This window comes from Paroedura picta, chromosome 3, assembly GCF_049243985.1.
Source record: "Paroedura picta isolate Pp20150507F chromosome 3, Ppicta_v3.0, whole genome shotgun sequence".
Classification (NCBI taxonomy): domain Eukaryota; kingdom Metazoa; phylum Chordata; class Lepidosauria; order Squamata; family Gekkonidae; genus Paroedura; species Paroedura picta.
Window position 1 is genome coordinate 120799575 of NC_135371.1, and position 20084 is coordinate 120819658.

A 20084-nucleotide genomic window follows, 5' to 3' on the forward strand; every position below is an offset into this window, starting at 1 on the left:
CCAACTACCTAACCGGGTGTCTGTTGTGAGGAGGGGAGGGGTAGGCAATTGTAAGCTGTTTTGAAACTCCTTACAGCAGGGGAAAATGGGGTACAAAACTCCCAGCTCTTCTTCTTCGGCAGCCAACATTGTATTGGGGTTTGGGGTGGGGGGTGGCTTACTAGCATGATCTGGTCCTATTTGAGGGGAAGATGGAGTAGGTATCACATCTATGGCAATCTGAATATTATTTGCCTTGGTCCCCTTTTCCCTCTCCTGCAGGTGTTAATTCCTGGAGTCTCTAAAGCTGGTTGCCATGGAAATCCAGCCCAAAGGCATGGAGGAAAGAGAGAAGTCTCCAGAGCGCAAGGACTTGCTGCCCAGCCAAACGGCGAGCACCCTGTGCATCAGCTCGCGCAGTGAGTCCGTCTGGAATGCCACCCCCCGGAACAAGTGGGATGTTTACCACAAACCTATTATTGTACTGTCAGTGGGAGGAGCGGTCTTCCTCTTTGGTGTAGCGATCACCAGCCTGACCTGCCTCACCACGGCAAATATCACGGACACGACCAAGAATGCTTTTAAACTGTCTGGACCAGCTTTCCTGTCGCTTGGTCTCATGCTAGTTGTCTGCGGCCTCGTCTGGATCCCCATTATCCGCAAAAAACTGAGGCAGAGACAGAAGTACCACTTCCTCCAGAGTATTAAATCATTCTTCTTCAATCGCTGAAGGCCACTCCAAGTCAGCCCCAAGTGAAGATGATCATGTTAACAGGGCAGGACCCAGCCTTCTTCTATAGATCAGCAACTAATCGACACTGTCCTAAAAAGAAATCCACTTCTACAACGCCCTCACCCTGTGCCTGTATATGTGTGTTCTCATGTGGGGTTCATCCATTCCCAGGCAAAGGGACTACTGGGTAACGTTTACGAATACATTTCACATTTTCCAGAAGGACCTTCCCTGTTGGACGAGCAGGAGCTGAAATCGGGAGATCAGATCCCAGAACAGTTTCTTTGATTAAGCCCATCCGTGAACATATATTGAATATTACTTTAATCATTACAACACTTATAGCTCATGAGCATTTACCAGAAAACATATACTTGAGCCTGTTGCTCTCACTGGTGAGCTACTTTATGATTCTCTGTGGGACTGGTAATGGCTGCAAACTTCTCTGAAAAAGCAATTTCAATTTTTTTTTCCCATGACGAATCTCTCTTGGGCCCAAAATGACAACCACCATGGATTGTTTGTAGAAGCCACTTCTGCTTTTATGAGCAACTGAAAAAAACATGACCTAAAATGTGTATGGAGAGGGAGAATGCCCTAGACAGATAATGGTGTGAGAGTAAATATTAATTGTGCAAGAGTCTCTGACTGAGGCAGAGAAATTTCTCAAGATGCAAGCACAACTCTCAAGTACTAAATGCTCGAATCAGGGACAAGTGCTATCTAAATGAGGGGCAATTATGGACAAAAGACCTTGAAGTGACGGACATGTAGATGTACTATAGGACAAGTTTGTTTTGTATAAGGGAATTGGGTCTGCACATAAGGGTGTCTTGCGTTCTATTGTGTCAGACTGATACAGTTACTGTTTTGGGCTGCAGATGGTATTTATCCTAGTCTCGCTCTGTTGGATCTTGAGTGGCTGAATGCCATTTCAATATTAGTCTAATGGTTATCAAAGTAGTTCTCTAGCAATTGTGCAAAGCAGCTGTGGACCAATTCAAATTCAAGGAGATTGGAAAGAATCAGAAGCTTGTTGAGCACAATTCATTACACAAGGACAAGTTTTAAAATAATCAATGGGCATTGCTGAAAACCAGGGATTCTTTTGTGGTGATGGTGTTCAGAACTGTGTTTTCCACCCAAATGTTTACTGTGCCTCACAGAAAATGGCTTCACTGGAGACATGCTGCTGGTCAGAGTGAAGTAGAATCGGTCACACAATGTTCTCTGCTGCTATGAGATTAAAAGGACAATGCAATATAATTTCTCACTCTGAAGATTTTACTGCACCAGGACCAGACAAGGCAAGTTAGCCGTGAATTGAACATGGCAAGCAGGAAAGAAATGAAAAATACTTGGACTCATTCAAAAGATGGAAGAAGATCTGCAGAGAGCTCCCATACGGATTGTCCCTGGGGTTATCTCAGAAACTGTTTCAAAGATTATCGGACTTTGCTGGTGATTTGACCCTTATGATGAAGCTTTAGGACATTTATGCAGATAAGTTGTTCCAGAGGCCTTAGATTAATTTCAGAATCTTTTAGAAACACCATCTCTCTGGTTCCCAGAGGATACCAAAGTGCCTCCTTCCAGCACTGCTTTGTGAATCCCCCCCCTTCCAAATAGCATCACTCAGCCTTTCCTGCCGGCATTAGTGGAGCCACACAGAGACAGAGCATGTGATTTCCTGGCTTTACGATAGCCGATTCCAAGCAGCCATCCAGCATTTCCAGTCCAATTAAGTCTGTGCTTGAATAGGGAAGGGAGAACCTATGCATTTAAGAATCATTTCAGTTCCATTTTCTCTGCAGTCAAATATTCAATGCAGGCTTTTTAAATGCAGTTTCTTCTAAAAAGGTGTAACCATATCATTTCATGTGTATTGTGTCTTGCACCATCCATTGAAGAAGAATTCTAAAATCCCCACGTGACTCTTTCCCAATACTTGGACAATTTTTCCTTCAACAGTGATAGGTGATAGAAAATGGCTCAAGGTGGCTTAGAGTTGCTAGTTTCCACTCTGTGCAAATCTTTTGCCAAGACCACTTATCTTCCTAGGTTTCAAGCAGCCAGCAGGTGCCCCGAGTACATTTTGGACTTAGCATGATTCTCCAACAAGCCTTGATTCAATTGCCAGTATGTAGCATATTATCTTGATCCCATGGAATTGAGTTGCTGGGTATCTTTCCTGTAGAAAGACCAAGGATAGCCTTATTGTATTTCAAAACTTTGTAAAAGTAGGCATGAGTATTTCAGATCTGTTTCTGCAGAGCCGGTGAGTACACATCCAGAAGGAAACATTAACAGCAACATGAACAGGGCAAGAGAAAAAGAATAACCCCTAAAATAGTGTGGATCAGGGCCAGAGTGGTATAGTCAGAAAGGAGGAGGTCACAACTCTTGAGAACATTATTTTGTAATGCGAAGTATACATATCAGCATGGAAGGAGGGATGTAGGCTGCTGGTTACTAATGGTGTTACAGAAAATAGCCAAGATGTAAATATGCACCAAACACAATTACCACACATATGTTATCTGATGTATGAATTGTAACCCAAGCTAGGGAGATGTAATAGCTCCTTAAGAGGTGCTCAGTTTCCAAGAAAAACTATCTGGGGTTGTTGCAATGGAATAGGAACGCATACTATAACTTATTAGGGAGGAGTAGGTACAAAAAGCTCAGGACCATTCCTGGCAAATCACAACACTTGGAACATTAGATCTTGTTTCGATTGATAAAATGTGTGCCGATGTCATGAAACTGTCCTAAATTGCACACCTGATAGATGCCCAATGCAGGCAAAACAGCAACAGAGGAGGTTGAACTATACTTTACTTCCAAAGCCATACTTAATAGTCTTCAAGGGTCAGGAGCAGTTTTGAAGTATGAAGGTTTTGAAGGTTAGTGGCATGTGTCACAGAATTCCCTAGGGCAGCTGTCCCCAACCCCCGGTCCGGGGACCAGGACCGGTCCAGAGATCAGTCGGTACCGGGCCGCGGCTCCTCCTCGTCCACCTCCCCGACTGCTGCCCTGGGGGCTGCCCTGCCACCCCGCCGCTGGCTCACTTTTGGCGTGGCACTGCGCAGCTGCTGCTGGCAGCGCTCCCCAGCGGGCGGCGGGAAGTCAGGGGTGCCAGCGGGAAAGCAAGCGGAGCAGGGGCTCAGGCGGCCTCAGTAAAATTGTCAAGCGTTGACCAGTCCATGGTGATAAAAAGGTTGGGGACCATTTCCCTAGGGCACAAGATTTCCATTCAGTAAGACAGCAGCAGCTGAAATTTGACCATGCAAAGCATTTCCTGACACTCCGTTGTCACCCTTCCCTTGGGAAATAGTGCTTTTGAATCACTGCACTGCTTCAGCCTGTACCCTCGGACTTTTTATCAAGCTAAAGGAGGCTGTACTGGCCTTCGGTTTGCAGGATGGTTCTCCAGCACAGTGCCATAAGGCCAGACTAAACAAGCCCCCCAAACAAACCCAAGGAGGTGCAACCCTAACAGACAGCTCTGGGAGGTAGGTTTCTTGAGAACCAGGCTATCAGGGACAGCTGAGTCCCCCGGTCAACCTTAAAAGCTACATGTTTGCCTCAGAATGGCAGCAAGTATAGGAAATCTGAATGAAACAGACTGCAGGTTTCTCCAAAATCAGGAGTTGTGATTGTTGCCAGAGTAGAATTCCTGCCCACCATCATAACCCCATCCGCATTCAGTGCCACAACCCCAGCTTACCAGCAATGACTTCCTAGAAGCTGTGCCTCTGGACTTGTACAGTAGAGGTAGCCAAACAGTGACTCTCCAGATGTCCATGAACTGCAATTACCATGAACCCCTGGACATCTTGAGAGCCACCGTTTGGCCACCCCTGAGGCAGAAGTTCATCTGCCCTGGTTCTGCCCAAGAGCCTCAAAACTGCAGCTGGTGCCTTTCAATGATCTTTCCAGTTGTATACTCCCAGTAGGCAGAGAATCACAGAAACCTGCTAGTCTTGAAACACCCATGAATGGATATATGTGTCCTTCAAGCAATGCTGCCCTTACTGCTAAAATGAGATTTGGTGCAAGCACTCATTGGGATAACTATTTCGAAAACTACAAGTGGCAAGCAGTCGGTATGCTGAAATTTCGACAAATATGTCTGTCATTCCCAGCTGGAAACATGACATCCTTGATGTGTTTCCCCACTGAACCTATTTTATTTGGTGCTTCAGCTGAAAATGGTTGGGTGGGAATGTTCGTATCTGTAGCAGTGGTGGCTTTGAGAATATATGACTAATAAACCCTTTGATCTAATGAAGCTTGTACTTGTGATGTCAAAATACAAAGGGTTTCTTCAATGCTCTTGCATCTATATCTGCAAAAGTATCCCAGTGAGCTATTGGGTAGATTCAGGAAACACAAAGCAAGTATTTTAGATACACAAAAAGAACACTCAATAGAATCCCATACACCCAGATTATTTGGATGGATGCAATCATAGATGAGTAGATGGTTCTCGAAACTTAACTGGGAGTTATATTTTGAAAACCCAACATGTGATACATGGACAGGTGGCAGAGACAGGAAAAGAAGAGAAAATTCCACTGTACTTGTTCTATAGCTACAGAAAGAGATCTGGGTTCCGAAATTCAGGGTCTAGTTTAGTAATCAGTGGGTAGCTCCAGGGAGGGATGGAAGAACCATTGATGTTTGGGGAAGTTGATCAAAACCATCAAAGTCACTATGTATCCTTTATTTCAACCCTTAGTCTGAGCTAGGCTTGTAATTTGCAAGAAGCACGTGCCAAATACATTTGAAAACCACTAGAACAATATTATATTTGGCATGAGGCAGGCCTTACTTACATGAGTCATCCGAACAAAGAATTCTGGAGAGCTTCCACTGATTGTGCATCCCGCCGCTTCAATCTTTCACTGGGTAAAGGAGCCCAAAGATGATCTCTTCTCTGGCCCTTTAGAAATCCTGATGTTGACCCAAAGTACCCCTTCCCAGCTGAAACCTCTTTTCATCTTGGATGCTGTCATGCCACCAGTTCTAACAAGATGCACAAGAAACTGGAGTAGTTCGGTAAAAGCTCTGTCGGTGCTGGAATCTCACACCCAACCATTGCTCAAGTCTAGTAAAAGGCCTTGGGTATTTTCCTTTCTTTGCTCATGTCACAGTAAGTTCAATGCCTGCTGGAAAAACAAGTTCTACATATTTTCCTGCTTAACACTGGCCTACACTATAGAGTACACCTCAAAGCCCTCAAGGCAGAACATATTGATGACCTGACTGGATGAATAAGTATGGGGACTGTGGCTTGGTATGACAATTCTGTCACATTGGACAGCAACCCCTATCACTCCTGCCTAGTCATACATGCTTATGAGAAATACTGTCATAGAAAGGAGATGCTATAACAACACATGACGAGGGATGACAGAAAGATAGGGATGACAACTTCCAGGTGGGACTTGGGGCAGCGGTGACGGGTGGTGGCAGACGGCTGGTGGCAGCAGAGCCATTAAAATGGCCAACTCCATGCTGCCTGACTGTTGTGTGCATGTGCGTGTTCTCGCCTGCACATGCATGCTGCTTGCGTGCATGCGCATGTTGCCCACGTGCATGTGCATGCTGCCCACATGCATGCACACATCACCAATGATGACCCCGCCGCAGCAGTTGTGGTCGCAGCATTGGAGAGGTTGAGAACCACTGACTTAGAAGGTGGAACGTATGGCATTATGCCCCATGGCCGTCCCTCCCCTCCATAAGCCCTGCCCTTTCCAGGCTCCACCCCCAAAGTCTCCAAGTTTTCCCCAACCCAGAGCTAGCAACCTTGCAGGGAGATTCTGTTTCAGCAGAAAGCCACACAATAACATGTTCAGTAACCTCGCAGGCGAAACGCAAATCAGTTCTGCAATGCCACTAGCCTTGCTAGAGGTGGGCACAAACCTGGAAAATGGAAGCTCGTTAGATTTGTGGGTGGTTGCACATCAGGGAGAATAACGAACCCTGAACCCCGAACTTGCATGGACCGCCCCCCCCTCCTGTTTGCGTTCACTTGAGTTGGTTAACTGTCTAGCTGTTTCCTGGGGTGCTGTACATGTGAAATTCACTGTGGAGGCCCCTGGCTATATCGCCTCATTGTGGACATGGTTTTTGGGACTTGACCAGTGTCCACCCTTCTCCCCTTTGGCCCTGGGAGGTGGGCATGACCCACCTACCTTCCCATGTCATAGTTTTAGGGAGGAGCAAGGTTTAATATGGACTTAACAGATGATGACTGAAATGGGCATCAGGAGCCCCCACACGGGTCAAGTGGTGCCCGCACATATGACCATGAAGGTTCACAAGCTTGGAGGGGCCTGGATTAGGTGCAGCTCCCAACAGACTCTCTGAGTTCTGGGTCAGGTGCTCTGACTTTCCACCTATCTACCTACCAACCTAACCAACTTTCTACCTGCCTACCTTACCAACTGTCTACATGCCTACCTAACCAATTATCTACCTACTTACCTACCTAACCAGCTTTGTACCGGACTACATAACCAGCTATGTTCCTATCTACTTAACCAACTGCCTACCTGCCTACCTAACCAACTATGTACCTGCTCACCTACACTACCATCTACCCACCTATCTAACATCTGCTGAGCACAACTACCTTCAAGCACGAGACCCAGGGCCCAGGGAGTGCGGTGACAGCTACAGCACATCCTGGCCCCTCCAAGCTTGTGGACCCTCCTGGTCATCCCCCGCTCTTGCTGGCACACTCTCCAGATCCATCATGTGGAGGACATAGAGGCCCCCCTCTCCCCAGGAGTCATCACAATAAACTCTGGTGCATGACTGGCAGCCAGGTAGCCAAGCAAAAGCAGAGATGCCAAAGTGCTGAGGCATGGCTGGGTATGTTTTCAGCCTCTCCCTTCTGTGGGAGGGGGCAGCCATGGCTCAACTCTAACACCACCCCACTACTTCCACCGCCCCTCCATGCAGCATCTCCAGAAGTGTAATCCCACTAACAGAGGTCACAAACCATCATTCAACATGACACATCCTTCAGTGTGCATAGCCTAGGTCAACAGGTAGGTACTCGAGCAAGGGGAGATTGATAGAAAGAAATGCCAAGTCTTCCACCATGGATGGGTCCAGTCATGAGTGCCATGGGCTAATTATGTCTCCCATGTTGGAGAACACACATTTCCTATGAAAGCTGATGGGTGGTCAGGACAGAACATTCACAGCTAGAGTGGAAAGATCAGGCCCTGTGGCAGCCGTCTGTGACTAGTACTCCAAGGGATTACTATGAAGGCTCAGGGGGCTCTCCAAGGTATGCTGTGACCATGACCTTGGTGGAATCCTCCTCAATAGCTGCCATAGGCTAACTGATGCCAGCCACCTCCCATGAGACTACCAAGGACCAGTATTGTCCCTCCCTAATGCTGGAGCAACCTCATTCAACAGAGGACAGGGAAGAGGAATGCTCTTCCTCCAACAAGCCCTCAGTTTCCCCCTCACACTTGATGCCAGGCCCCCCAACATCTTGCTTGCAGTCACACAAGGCCCACACCTCCCCACAGAGTTCATCCCTCCAGGCAGACAGTTCAGATTTGCAAAAAGCAATGCTTCCTTTTATGCATGGGTCACAGATGCAAGCAAGCCTAAACTCCTTCTCTATAAATCAGAGGGTTTTTTTTGGGGGGGGGGATAACAGTGGGGTGGCTATTGCAAGTCACAACCAACCCTTGCAGTAAATCAAGTAGGGGATGCTTCAATTGTTGTTGGATGTAAAACAAGGGAAAGTCCCAAGGCACAGGAAAACCAAAAGGAAGACCCAATCTGGAGAGGGGAGGGTTCACCAGAGGGGATCCAAATCCGAACACACCCTGATGTGGCAGAAACAGTAATGTCAGACTGGCCTCCCAGCGTGTCAATGGGACGTGAGCAGGGGAAAGAGGGTGAAAAGGAATAAAAAACATGATCTAAGAGGAAGCCACAGAAAATTAAAACTTGACTGGTAAAAATGATACTTTAAGGTCGACCCACATGTGATGGTGGAGTGAGAGAAGGAAGGAAAAGAAATCTGACAGCCAGTAAACTGATTTGGCTATTCCGTGACAGCCACCCAAAATACCCAGACCAGATGAGAGGGCTGGAGCCACATTCAGGGCCACCCACCCATCCACCACACACATAATGAGTTAAGGAAACTATTCAGACCAAACTTTGCCTCAGATTCAGAGAGTTGGGGGGGGCAGGATTTATTGGAAAGTCAAAGTAAAATAGGGTATCAAATTAACACCCAGGAAAAACCCAACCTAAATATGAGATGTGTCCAGAAATGGAACTCTGATTGTGTTTGAGATTATTCTATCTGCTTAAATGTTGAAAGCCAATAAGCTGATTTGGCTGTGCAGTACCCAGACTAGATACAATGCAATGAATGAAACCACAGCCAGAGAGAGACCCCCTGCCAAGAACTCACACACACACACACACGCACACATACACTGTGAAGGGAAAACCCGAAATAAAGTGTTTTCCTAAAAGTAAAGTAGAAATCTGGATTTGTGGGAGATCCTTCACCCCACTTTGAGAGAAAAAATTAGGAAAGTTAAGCCAGAAGAGGTTTAAAAGGAAAACCCTTAAAAACACCAAGTTGGGAAAAAATTGTTTTCCCCTGCTCCCAGACAGAATGCTTCAAAGACTGAAAATAAAAGGCATCTGCCTGCAGCCGGTGGGAAAGTCTAGCCAATGCCACAGGCACAGGCACAGCAAGGCTCCGATTAAAAGCCAATCAGGTTCCAAAGGGGGGGGGCTTTGAATGCCAGCCAGAAATGAACAGCCGAAGACCCACAAGTAAGGCTGAAGGTGCTCCTTCTCTCTAGAACCACACTCTCTCTCCCACTAAATTCTCCCACAAATAGCAATGTGCCTCTCTCTCTCTCCACCATGCAGTCCCACCAAGGGCAAAAGAACACAATGCTTTCTCACATGACCTCAGGGACTACATACGCCAAGGCATTCCCACTGAAACTACTCTTGGCTAACAAGGATGGCAATCAAGCAAAACACGTAATCATTGGAGTAGCCACAGAAGCCAAAAGACAACCCTCCCAAATCCCATCTATATTGGAAGAGAGATTTTTGTGCACTTCACATGCTCACTGTGCATGCGCCGAGGGAGGAAACTCCACCTCCGAAAAGGTCTGCGAATGCACACAGAGAGGTAAGACCCGTATGTGATCATGCGCTGTCAAGGGCATGGCCATATGAGCCTGATCCATGGGCCAAAACTACACAATTCCGTGATTTAGCAGAGACCTGTGGGTTGGGTTGTGTCCATCTCTAAGCACTGCCATTGGGAGCATGTCCTAAGTGAACCTGAGACAGTTTCCACATGCTGTGGATTCTCCATACTGCACTTGTCGCTGATATAAACAATATTGGAAATGGTGCTTTCCGCATGGGAATTGTCTTCACACTTTCCTGCTATCAGCTTTTCAGGGTCTCCATTTTCCCAAGCACCAGAGTGCTTTTTTAAAAAAATAGCAATTAGAGCACTGCCCAACAAAGCTCTGAAGTGGTGCAACAGAGTAAATAATGCCTGAGAGGAGCTGTTGCAAGAAAATGCTGCCAATGTACACAGAACCTTTGGAAATGTGCATCTTCCTACCCAGACAGGACAATAATGTACTTGGACTGTGTTTTTCCTTAAATGATTGCAACAGAGCAGATTTGGAGAAGAGTGGTCTTAAAAAGAGGACAAATAGAGGGTGTTAGTGTGTGGATGATCCAAAACAAGTGCTCAGTTTGGAAGCAAAGGTAGAAAAAATGTCTCTATGCTTTGTAGTTCTAAGGGGCCAAGGGTTTAACGAGTCTCTGATATTTCTCCCAGCTTATCAGTTTGAGAAGTCCTCTGTCTGGAATTTAGTCAGGGGGTGTCACATGAGCAGGCTTCCTCCTGTGCTTTCCAGCAACACCCGGTTAGAGTTGGTCTTAGAAATAAGCACTACCCAAGATATTTCTCTTTCCTGGATGAAGAAAAGAAGTTCACAAGTGAAAGGGCAAGGGGGCAACTATTTCTCAGCATACTGAAATGTAAACATGGGGATCTCTGAAGTCTGGCCAATGAGCAAGCTAAGCTGTGCAGGTTTCGGGATGGGCACAAACTGGCTCATATAAGAATGTTTGTGATGATTTTTTGGTGATTTATGGTTAACTAACTGAAGTTCGTGGCAAGTCAAACAGTTCATTTAGTTCTTAAAAGTTCATTACAGTTTGGGGCTCATGACCAGGGGATGCCATGAACCATGAACCGAAATGAACTGCATTTTCCCAGTTTGTGTCCATCCCTGAGTTGATTTGCAGTCATATTTCATTCAAAAAAGAAAAATATTCCCTCATTGTTTCCCAGACATAGAAGAAAGCCATCCCTTCCTCACAATCCAATACAACGCTGTTGGTTATATTGCTTCATCTGCAAAGGACATGAGAATCTTGGATATTTTTCCTCACTAGCACCCAATCACTTATCAAAAAAACATACTAATGAACAACTATAACTTGGACTGAGACCTTAGCCACCATGGCCAGCAACTCTATCTAGTGCTGGTGTCTTCTGCTATGTGGATGGCTTAGAATCATGGGGGCTTTTTGCACGCCTTCAAAATCGCACAATGGTTGCCAATTGAAAATGCTACTGATTTGCCGTTATGCACAACGTCGTTGACAATCTGCCACACACCTGAAAACGATCTGCAAAAAGCGCTTCCTTGTAGCGCTTTCAGGGAAATCCCCAAAAGTGGATTCACCCTCTGGAAAGCGATACACTCCTGCAACCAATCTGCAACACTAGCGAAAAAGACCTGTGCGTTAACATTGTTGCGGTTTCTACAAAGTCCCTCCCCCTGGTTCTCTCCTCTGATCTTCCGGCGAAGCGATCGCCATTTTTTTTTTCTCCGAGCGAGCGGGGATAAACGCACCAGCGAGCCTCTGTTTAGAGGCTTCCCCGACTTCAGTCCCTCCCCTTCAGTCACTAAGCACAAACAAGAGAAGCCCGTTTGCTGATGTATTTTCCCTTTATTTGTTACACATTCATTCAGCTGAAAATCGGGCCCGTGAGAGGGGGGGGGGTTTCACTCGGAGGGAGCATGGCAACGAATAAATGACAGCTCAAACACACCAGGCAGCTGGATGGGTCTCTACGTTGCAACGAATCAACACAGATTCGTTGCAATGGGTCTGGTTTTTTTTTTAAAAAAAATTTCTAAAAGGGAAAGGGGCTGTTTGGGAGCATGCTAACGGCTGCCCATTGGCTGCTTGATGGCCAGGGGTGGGACGAGCTCGGCAATAGCGCTTCCTTTCTAGCGATTTTTGCCGAGACCGGAAGCCTGTGGGAAACGCTACAAAATGCAACTGGATTCCACTACAAAGGCAGGTATGCATAACGACGAATTCCACTATTTTAAATGGCGATTTTTCATTCAGCAACCAATTTGCTACAAAGATCCCGGTGCGAAAAGCCCCATAGATTTGGAAAGGACCTCCAGGAACAAGTTTGCTGTGGTTGCTAATGCACAGAGAATTAGCAGTCAAACAACAAACCACATCCTTTCCCCTAGCATTCATTTTGATTAGTGTGCTTAAATGTGGGGGTCTATAGAATATGGGAACAACATCCGGCATTTAAAATGGTCAAGCATATATTAAAATAGCAAAGTTCACACTTATACTTTGAATAGCAAAGGGTTGATAAGAAACACAGGGAAAGGGTTCAGGTATACCTGTCTTTCAGCTCTATGCATGACCTAGATCAGGGGTAGTCAACCTGTGGTCCTCCAGATGTCCATGGACTACAATTCCCATGAGCCACTGCCAGCTGGCAGGCACTCATGGGAATTGTAGTCCATGGACATCTGGAGGACCACAGGTTGACTACCCCTGACCTAGATGGTCTTATTCTGACTTTTTAAGCTTAGAAATTACAGTGTTCTAAAACTTTCCCATTAACTTTGAGTCTGTTTCTGGGCAGCCATTCCTTTGGCAATTATCATGATACAACCGAGGTGTGAGAGCTCCTTTCTCCAGTTGGATTCAGCTAAAACCAGCTCTCTTCCTCCATGCCTAGAGATTTTATTTCTTCTGTCTGCCCATCCACTCTGTGGATCAAATCTCTTACCTGGGATTTCAAGGAAGATCCTATTTAGCCTCCTGTGCCTTGAGGCCCTGTCAACCTTCTGGGTGTCACATTCCTGCAATTTCTATCAGTTTCTTAGCTCATCTTGGGGGGTGACATTCTGTCAGGCTGAAGTTCCAAAGAGCCATGTCAGCAAACACTGAGTGACCTGCCTTTCTGTCCTGGGGGAAGGAGTTCTGTGCACAGCTGAATAAGGTTGTGTATGGGAAAATAATACAGAAGATATTGTTATGGGGTGCCAATGGCTGATTTGAGCCCATTCTCTCTCTGTTTATATACTAATTGCCTTGATATTAATAAAAAAGAAAAGTTGCCTTCTTATGAGACATAATAATAATCAATCCTGTGTAGCTATACTACAATGCAAGTATATAGAGGCTACATTGCTAAAATGTGCATACTCATAGGTCTATTTGGAAGTAAGTCCCATTTTATTCAATGGAACTTGCTTCCAGGAAAGAATTTTTAGACCATTTCTGCATGGAGGGCTAAAATGCGAGGGGCTTCCTGTTTGCAAAAGTGGGATGATAAACCTTGCATTTGCAGCCTTCCTCACAGGAGACCCCTCCCATATATTCAAAGCAGGAAATGGAGAGGGGAGAGCAGGACAATGTGCCTTTCCCCCTCCATACGGACTTTCCTCTGGTTGCTCACCGGTGGGATACGAGATAAAAAGTGGCCAATCCACTTTTTGAGATTTCCCTCATCCAGAGGGAAATCTGGGCAAAACATGAGCCAGCCCCTGAACAGCCTCGGGATGCAGACGACATCATGTGGAGGGGTCTCTAAAACCCGCCAGCAACAAGAGGCTGTCCAGGGGCAGAATCTTCATGTTTAAACGGTCATAGATTACGGCCTCAGTGATACCGACCTAGCTCAGGAGTTAAGTAAGTACACTACCTTCCTATTGATTTGAATACGCAAGTGACTCCTTCCATGTAGTCAGTGGGAGTTTAGAGTGCTTTTGGTTTGCCTTGATTATGTCTGAGGTTGCTAGCTGGTATTTGCTGCAGACCTAGCTGATATATCGTGCATACAAATAGATCTTGCTTCTGTGTAACGACAACCTGATGTTGAGGCATTTCTGGCCAATACATCTTTAAGCTTCTCCCCATGCCATGTGATCAAGCTGCTGTGAAAGGAAGAAGAGAAGATGGGACTCTTTTTCTGGATGATTAGATCCCTGCATCCAGAGGTGGACACGGATACTGGTAGTGATTTGAGCTCTTTATTAAGACCCCAGCATAGCACAAGCAGAACTGAAACTGAACCAACAACCCCCCCCCCAACACCCCAACTTGTATTCACAAGCCACACAATAGATCTTCCCACCAGTACACACTATTGGTCAGTTTCATTTAAAATTGACTAGATCTTGCAGATGGGATCCAGCCACACATTGGTCAGTTCCGTGCTCGTGAGAATCCTGCCTCAGACCTTAAACTCGGTCTTCAGCAGGGCTAGACACAGCGCTGATCGTCTGGCAACCCTGCACTGGCGCAGTAGGCTAAAAAGCAGAATGCTAAACAGGCTTTAAATGAAAGACATTTCTGTTTCCGTAAGAAGGGGATGGGGGTAATTACCACTGATTTTCCCATCCTTCTGTGTTCAATCTGTGAAACATTTTTTGATGTGAAAACATCCATATTGGCATGGACAGCTCAGCTGAGCAATGGATTTTGAATATGGAAATAGAACTCCACGTGCCCACAGGCCACCAACCGATCACCACTGCCACCATTGGCCTTTATGCTGATGTGCTGTGGGTGGGGCGCTTCTGCCACCAAGGGGCATGCCACTTCCCATGCCCTTCTGTCGGGGTGTGCCTTCTCTGCTGAGGGGCTGCAGCAGCCACAGCTCCCATTGCTTCTCCTGTTGCTGTCACTCCAGCCATGGCAAGCCTCAGCCAACTGGCCAATGAGGAGCTCGGGGGGGGGGGCAGCCACCTCATGAGAGGCAGTGATGGAGGAGGCAGAGGGGATGCACCTGTTGCAGCCTCTCAGCAGCTGAGGCGCCCCCCAAGAAAAACTGCATGGGAGGCAGCTGCCTCTGGCCATCGGAGCTCCTCATTGCCTAGCTGGCTCAAGAGGGTGGCTTTCCCTGTGCTTCTAAAGTGTGTGGGTGGAAGGCAGAGGAAAACTCATCTGCTTGGCCACACAGGAGCCAGCCTAAGGTTGTGTGCTTCAGCCACCAAAGCAGCCGTTCCAGCCTGAAGCAACCAGTGCTGCAGCATGGGAGGAAGGAGAGGCGGTGCCGGCGCAGCAGTCAGCACACACACACAGGCAGCACAGGCTTTGACCAATACCCCATGCACTCTCCCAGCTGGGGGGGAGGGAAGGCCCGGACACAGAGATAAGCCTGCCTGGCCACATAGAGGCCTGCATGGGCTTTGGGACCTCTTCCAACTAGAGGAGGCCCAGATGACGGTGGCAGTGCAAATGGGGAGAAGGGAAGGAGGAGAGACAAATGGCCACATACTCCTTCCCTGGCTGTGCAGGCTTTGCTTGCCACCCACTCCTTTTTCTCTATCTGCCTTCATCTTCTTTCTTTCCTTCCTCTCTTTCTTTTTGTCCCTACCTTCATCTTCTTGCTTTCTTGCTTTCTTCCCTTCTCCCTCCTTCATTCTTGTTGTTTCTTGCTTTATTTCTTTCTCCGTGTCCCTTCCTTCCTTCCTTCCTTCCTTCCTTCCTTCCTTCCTCCTTTCTTTTCTTTTGCTTTTCTTCTTTCCCTTCTTTACTTCTATAACATCAGGACTAGACTACTGGAATATGATCTTTGTGGGCTTTCCTGGAAAGTAATGCAGAAGCTTCAACTGGTACAGAATCTAGCAGCTTGTTTGCTAAGTAGAGCTCGGAAGTTTAGTCAAATCACCCCATTTTATGTCCTCTGCAATGGCTGCTTGGCTGGCTCTGGGTCAAACTCAGGGGATTGGGTCTTACCTATAAATCCTTCTGTGATCTGGAACCCACATAACTGAAAGACTGTCTCCACAAGAACCCACAAACTGACATGAGTATCCTCATAGCTTATGAGTGCCCCAACCCAGACTTGAGCATGGTCTTTCTCAGCCACACTTGTTCTCTAGAACTATCTCCTAGAGGAAATTCCCATGTTCCTGCCGTTCCAGAGGCTTTGAATGTAATATTTGCATTGAAATCATATTGTACAGCTGGATACATAATACAAAGTTAGATTTAGAGCTATATTTCCCCTATCCATTGTTGTGGTGTTTGTTCTAATTTTTAATATCTTGTGTGCTGTGGTTTCCACCTGCTTTTGTTAGCTATTTTGATCCATCCTCTGATGATGGGAAAGGCAAGGTATAATGGTTGTATTTATTTTAAAATAACTAAATAAAGTAGGCTTTTTTTTTAACTCTTCCTTCCCCACATAAAAAATTCCCTCACCCACAGCTGCTTTGTAACCGTGTCAGTGAAAAAAGACAGGTCTCTTTTCCTACTGGGTTTAAAGTACTAGGGCATTTTTCATGAAGGAAACCAGCATCAGTACCATCAGTACCATGGTCCAAACCCATATTGTTCTTTTTGTGGCTTGTTTTAATAGTTTTGTCTTGTTATTTTAGTAGCCTGTTTTAATGACTGTGGCTTCTTTTTAGTCACTTCTTTTAATGGCTGGGTTTATTGTTTCAGTGGCTGTGTTTCATTGTCTTCCTACTAAGTCACTTGCACAGGTCTCTGGAGAGACAGCATATACATTTTCTAAATAAATTATGAAATGCCGCAGACCTCCTCTGCAGTGGCTTTTAAAGACAATCTTACTTGTAGTTTGGCCCTGAGGATACACATACCCAAGATTACTTGAGTATACCCACGATTAGTAATGAAACTTATTGCAACAGTAGCGTGTATTTTAAAAAGCTGCTCATCAACCAAAGTTCATTGAGTATGGCATTCCTGATTCCTTCTCCTGTTACAGCTCACTAATCCAGGTGAAATTATTCCTGGAATCAGAAAACCCAGGTCATAAGGAGGGATTGCAATGGGATGAGGAGTCGAGTGAAAAGGAAGTCAGTCGATCCGCAGAGAGCCCAACAACAGAAGAAAAAGATTGACTTGGGCGTCATATCAAATAAACTCAATTGTATTATCTTGTTTGTATTTGTAATTTATTCAGTAAAGCCAAAATGGGTTCCAGGGACAGAATTTCATGAACAATGTGTCGGCCACCCAACTCCTCAAAGGTCAAGGCAATACAGCAAGCTCCTCCACCTCAATTGAAGCACAACCTGCAAGCTTTCCTCAGCCTACTGAATGTTTATCATTTGTTCCTGTGGAACAAAGTTATAGAATCCTGGATAAGAAGGCTCCTTGGGCCTGGGGCCCAGTGCAGCAATCTGTGTTTGCTGCTGTCAAGAGACTGTTGTCTTCTTCCTTGATGAGTTGCTGCCAGTTGTCCTCATCTGCGATGCATCCCCGCATGGCATTGGCGCTGTTCTTAGCCACCATTTTCCGGATGGCCAGAAGGCTTCCATGGCATTCTACTTGTGCTCCTTGTCATCTGCAGAGCAAAATTATGCAGAAATTGACAAGGAGGCACCAGTTGTCATTGCAGGCATCAAGAAGTTCAACAACCTACGTCTACAGCCAGCCTTTCTCGGTCGTGATGGACCATAAACTGCTGTTGGGTCTCTTTGTGCTAGATCACCAAACAGCCCAGATCCTGTCACCACGCATGCTCCACTGGTCCATTTCCTCACAGGCTACAATTTTACTCTCCTGCATTGTCCCAGGAAGGCCATCACCAATGTGAATTCCCTGAGCTGCCTGCCACTCCTGTCCTTAACTACTGACCTCAACTTGCCCACAATGCACAGTGGCATCATGCTTCTCCACTCCCTGGTTGACCCCCCCTCCATGCCTTGGACATTTCCACCTACTCAGCCAAGGACCAGCTGCTATCCCAGGTCCTCAACTGGGCATGAACAGTGGCAAGTTGGATCTCAACTTTGGCCCATTCCACAAATGGCACCTTGAAATGTCCATCCACAAGGGCTCTCTTGTGAGGACATCAGGTTGTGGTTCCACTCAGGCTGCACTGACAGTTCCTGGAGGCTCTCCGCAAGAGAGCCTCCAGGAATCATCCACATGATGATCCCTGGAGCTACATGTGGAGCTACATGTGGTGGCCAAGGATCAACAGGGATATGGAGTCCTATGTGCACCCATGCCAGTGTGCTGCCCTACCTGGGCAACCCCCCCAGGCAAAGTCTGGAACCCAACACCCTCAGTTGACGAGACAAGCCCCAAGCATGTTCTAAGTACAGTCTGAGTTCTAGTTACCAGCCGAGTCAGGTGTCTGCAGAGTCATCAAGAAGCAAGCCTAGGTCAGGAGCCCAGTCAAGTGTCTGAGTACCAAAGCCAACGTTCAGAAGCTGAAAAGAGTCAGGAACCAGTAGATATTTGGGCAGAGCTTTCCTGAAGCAAGGTCAAGGTGGTACCTGAGAGTAAGGCATCTTCGGCATGGCGATCTGTCAGGTTGAAGTTCCAAAGGGCCATTCCAACAACCATCAAGTGACCCGCCTTCCTGTCCCTGGAGGAAGAAGTTCTGCACACAGGCTAGCAGGGTTATAGAACGCAGCCTGATGGTTGGTGCCCATATTCTCTCAATCTATAAATCCCTTGTAACTTTTCAAAAAGAAGAGCTGCCCTTTTCATGAGACATAAACAATCCTGTGCAGTTGTACTACAGTGCATGTAAATAGAGGCTGTATAACAAAATATGCATACTCGGTCTACTTGGAAGTCTCATTTTATTCAATGAGACTTCCAGGAAACAGTTCTTAGATAACAGCTTCAGTGGTACTGACTTTGCCCCAGAATTAAAAGGTGATTGTAAGCTGCTTTGAGACTCCTAGTAAAGAGAAATGGCATATAGAAATCAACTAGAATCATAGAATCATAGAGTTGGAAGGGGCCATACAGGCCATCTAGTCCAACCCCCTGCTCAACGCAGGATCAGCCCTAAGCATCCTAAAGCATCCAAGAAAAGTGTGTATCCAACCTTTGCTTGAAGACTGCCAGTGAGGGAGAGCTCACCACCTCCTTGGGCAGCCTATTCCTATTCCTATTGTTTATTGTTGTTGGTTTAACTGACAAGTGACTCCTTCTCTGTAGTCAATGGGAGCTTAGAGTGCTTTTGGCTTGCTTGGATTTTGTCTGGCCAGGAAATAATAATGGCCTCTCCCTTTAACAGATTGAACTAATGAAAAGTTTTTCATGGTATTACTTTAAAAAATGCCACCTCACCTAGTATTTGCCACAGACCCAACTGATATTAAAGTGACAACTAGAGAAGTAATTTAAAAGTTGGTAATTCTAATTAAGTCCATGTTTAGGACTGAGTTGGAATGCTAGTGGCCATCAAAATCATGTATAACCCGAAGGAGTCCCAAAGCAGCTCACATTCGCCAGAGAGAGCCCTGATATTACTGAAGAAGAGTTGGTTCTTATATGCCGCTTTTCTCTACCCAAAGGAGTCCCAAAGTAGCTTACAGTCGCCTTCCCTTTCCTCTCCCCACAACAGACAGCCTGTGAGGTGGGTGGGGCTGAGAGAGCCCTGATATTGCTGCTCGGTCAGAACAGTTCCCAGAACAGCAAACTCAAGGTCACCCAGCTGGCTACATGTGGAGGAGCATGGAATCAAACCCAGCTCCCAGATTAGAAATCCACACCCTTAACCACTACACCAAGCTGTACACCTAACATAAAGTGTGCTTAGATTCCTGCATGTGTTTTAGATTTGTATAATGATTAAGTCATTAAGGGGGGAGGTGTTTAAAAATGATCAGCTCTGGGTATCAAATACACTAAGTGTTATAATACACTAGGTGTTCTACTGGGCAGTTTCATGTGCATTCACATTGGGAATGTGTTTCCTCTTCATGGGTTTTCCCAGAATTACATATAAATAGAACTATATCCTGCTTCTGTGGGATGTTGAGACATTTATGGGCAATACAGCTTTAAGTTTCTTCCCATTCCGCCTGAAGCATTACCTGTGGATTTCCTCAGATCAAGCTGTTGTGAAAAGCAGATGAAAAGACAGGAATCTGTTTTTCTTAATCATCTGGCAACCCCCTACACTGGAGCAGTAGGTTAAAAAGAGGATTTTTAAAAGTTGGGGGCCACATTATTAAAGGGACTTCAACTGCCATAATAATTGTGTGTGTGT

General features: G+C 46.1%; 1 protein-coding gene across 1 annotated transcript; it reads left to right on the forward strand.

Moving 5' to 3' along the window:
* The first annotated feature begins 269 nt into the window (after positions 1-269).
* Positions 270-5002, forward strand: PIRT (phosphoinositide interacting regulator of transient receptor potential channels). Its single transcript, XM_077327477.1, has one exon. The coding sequence runs from the start codon at positions 296-298 to the stop codon at positions 707-709; it is 414 nt and encodes a 137-aa protein (XP_077183592.1). The 5' UTR covers positions 270-295; the 3' UTR covers positions 710-5002.
* The last annotated feature ends 15082 nt before the right edge of the window (positions 5003-20084 follow it).

Excerpts from the sequence above, each read along its gene's own strand:
- PIRT (XM_077327477.1), top strand. The coding sequence starts at position 296 with ATGGAAATCCAGCCCAAAGGCATGGAGGAAAGAGAGAAGTCTCCAGAG.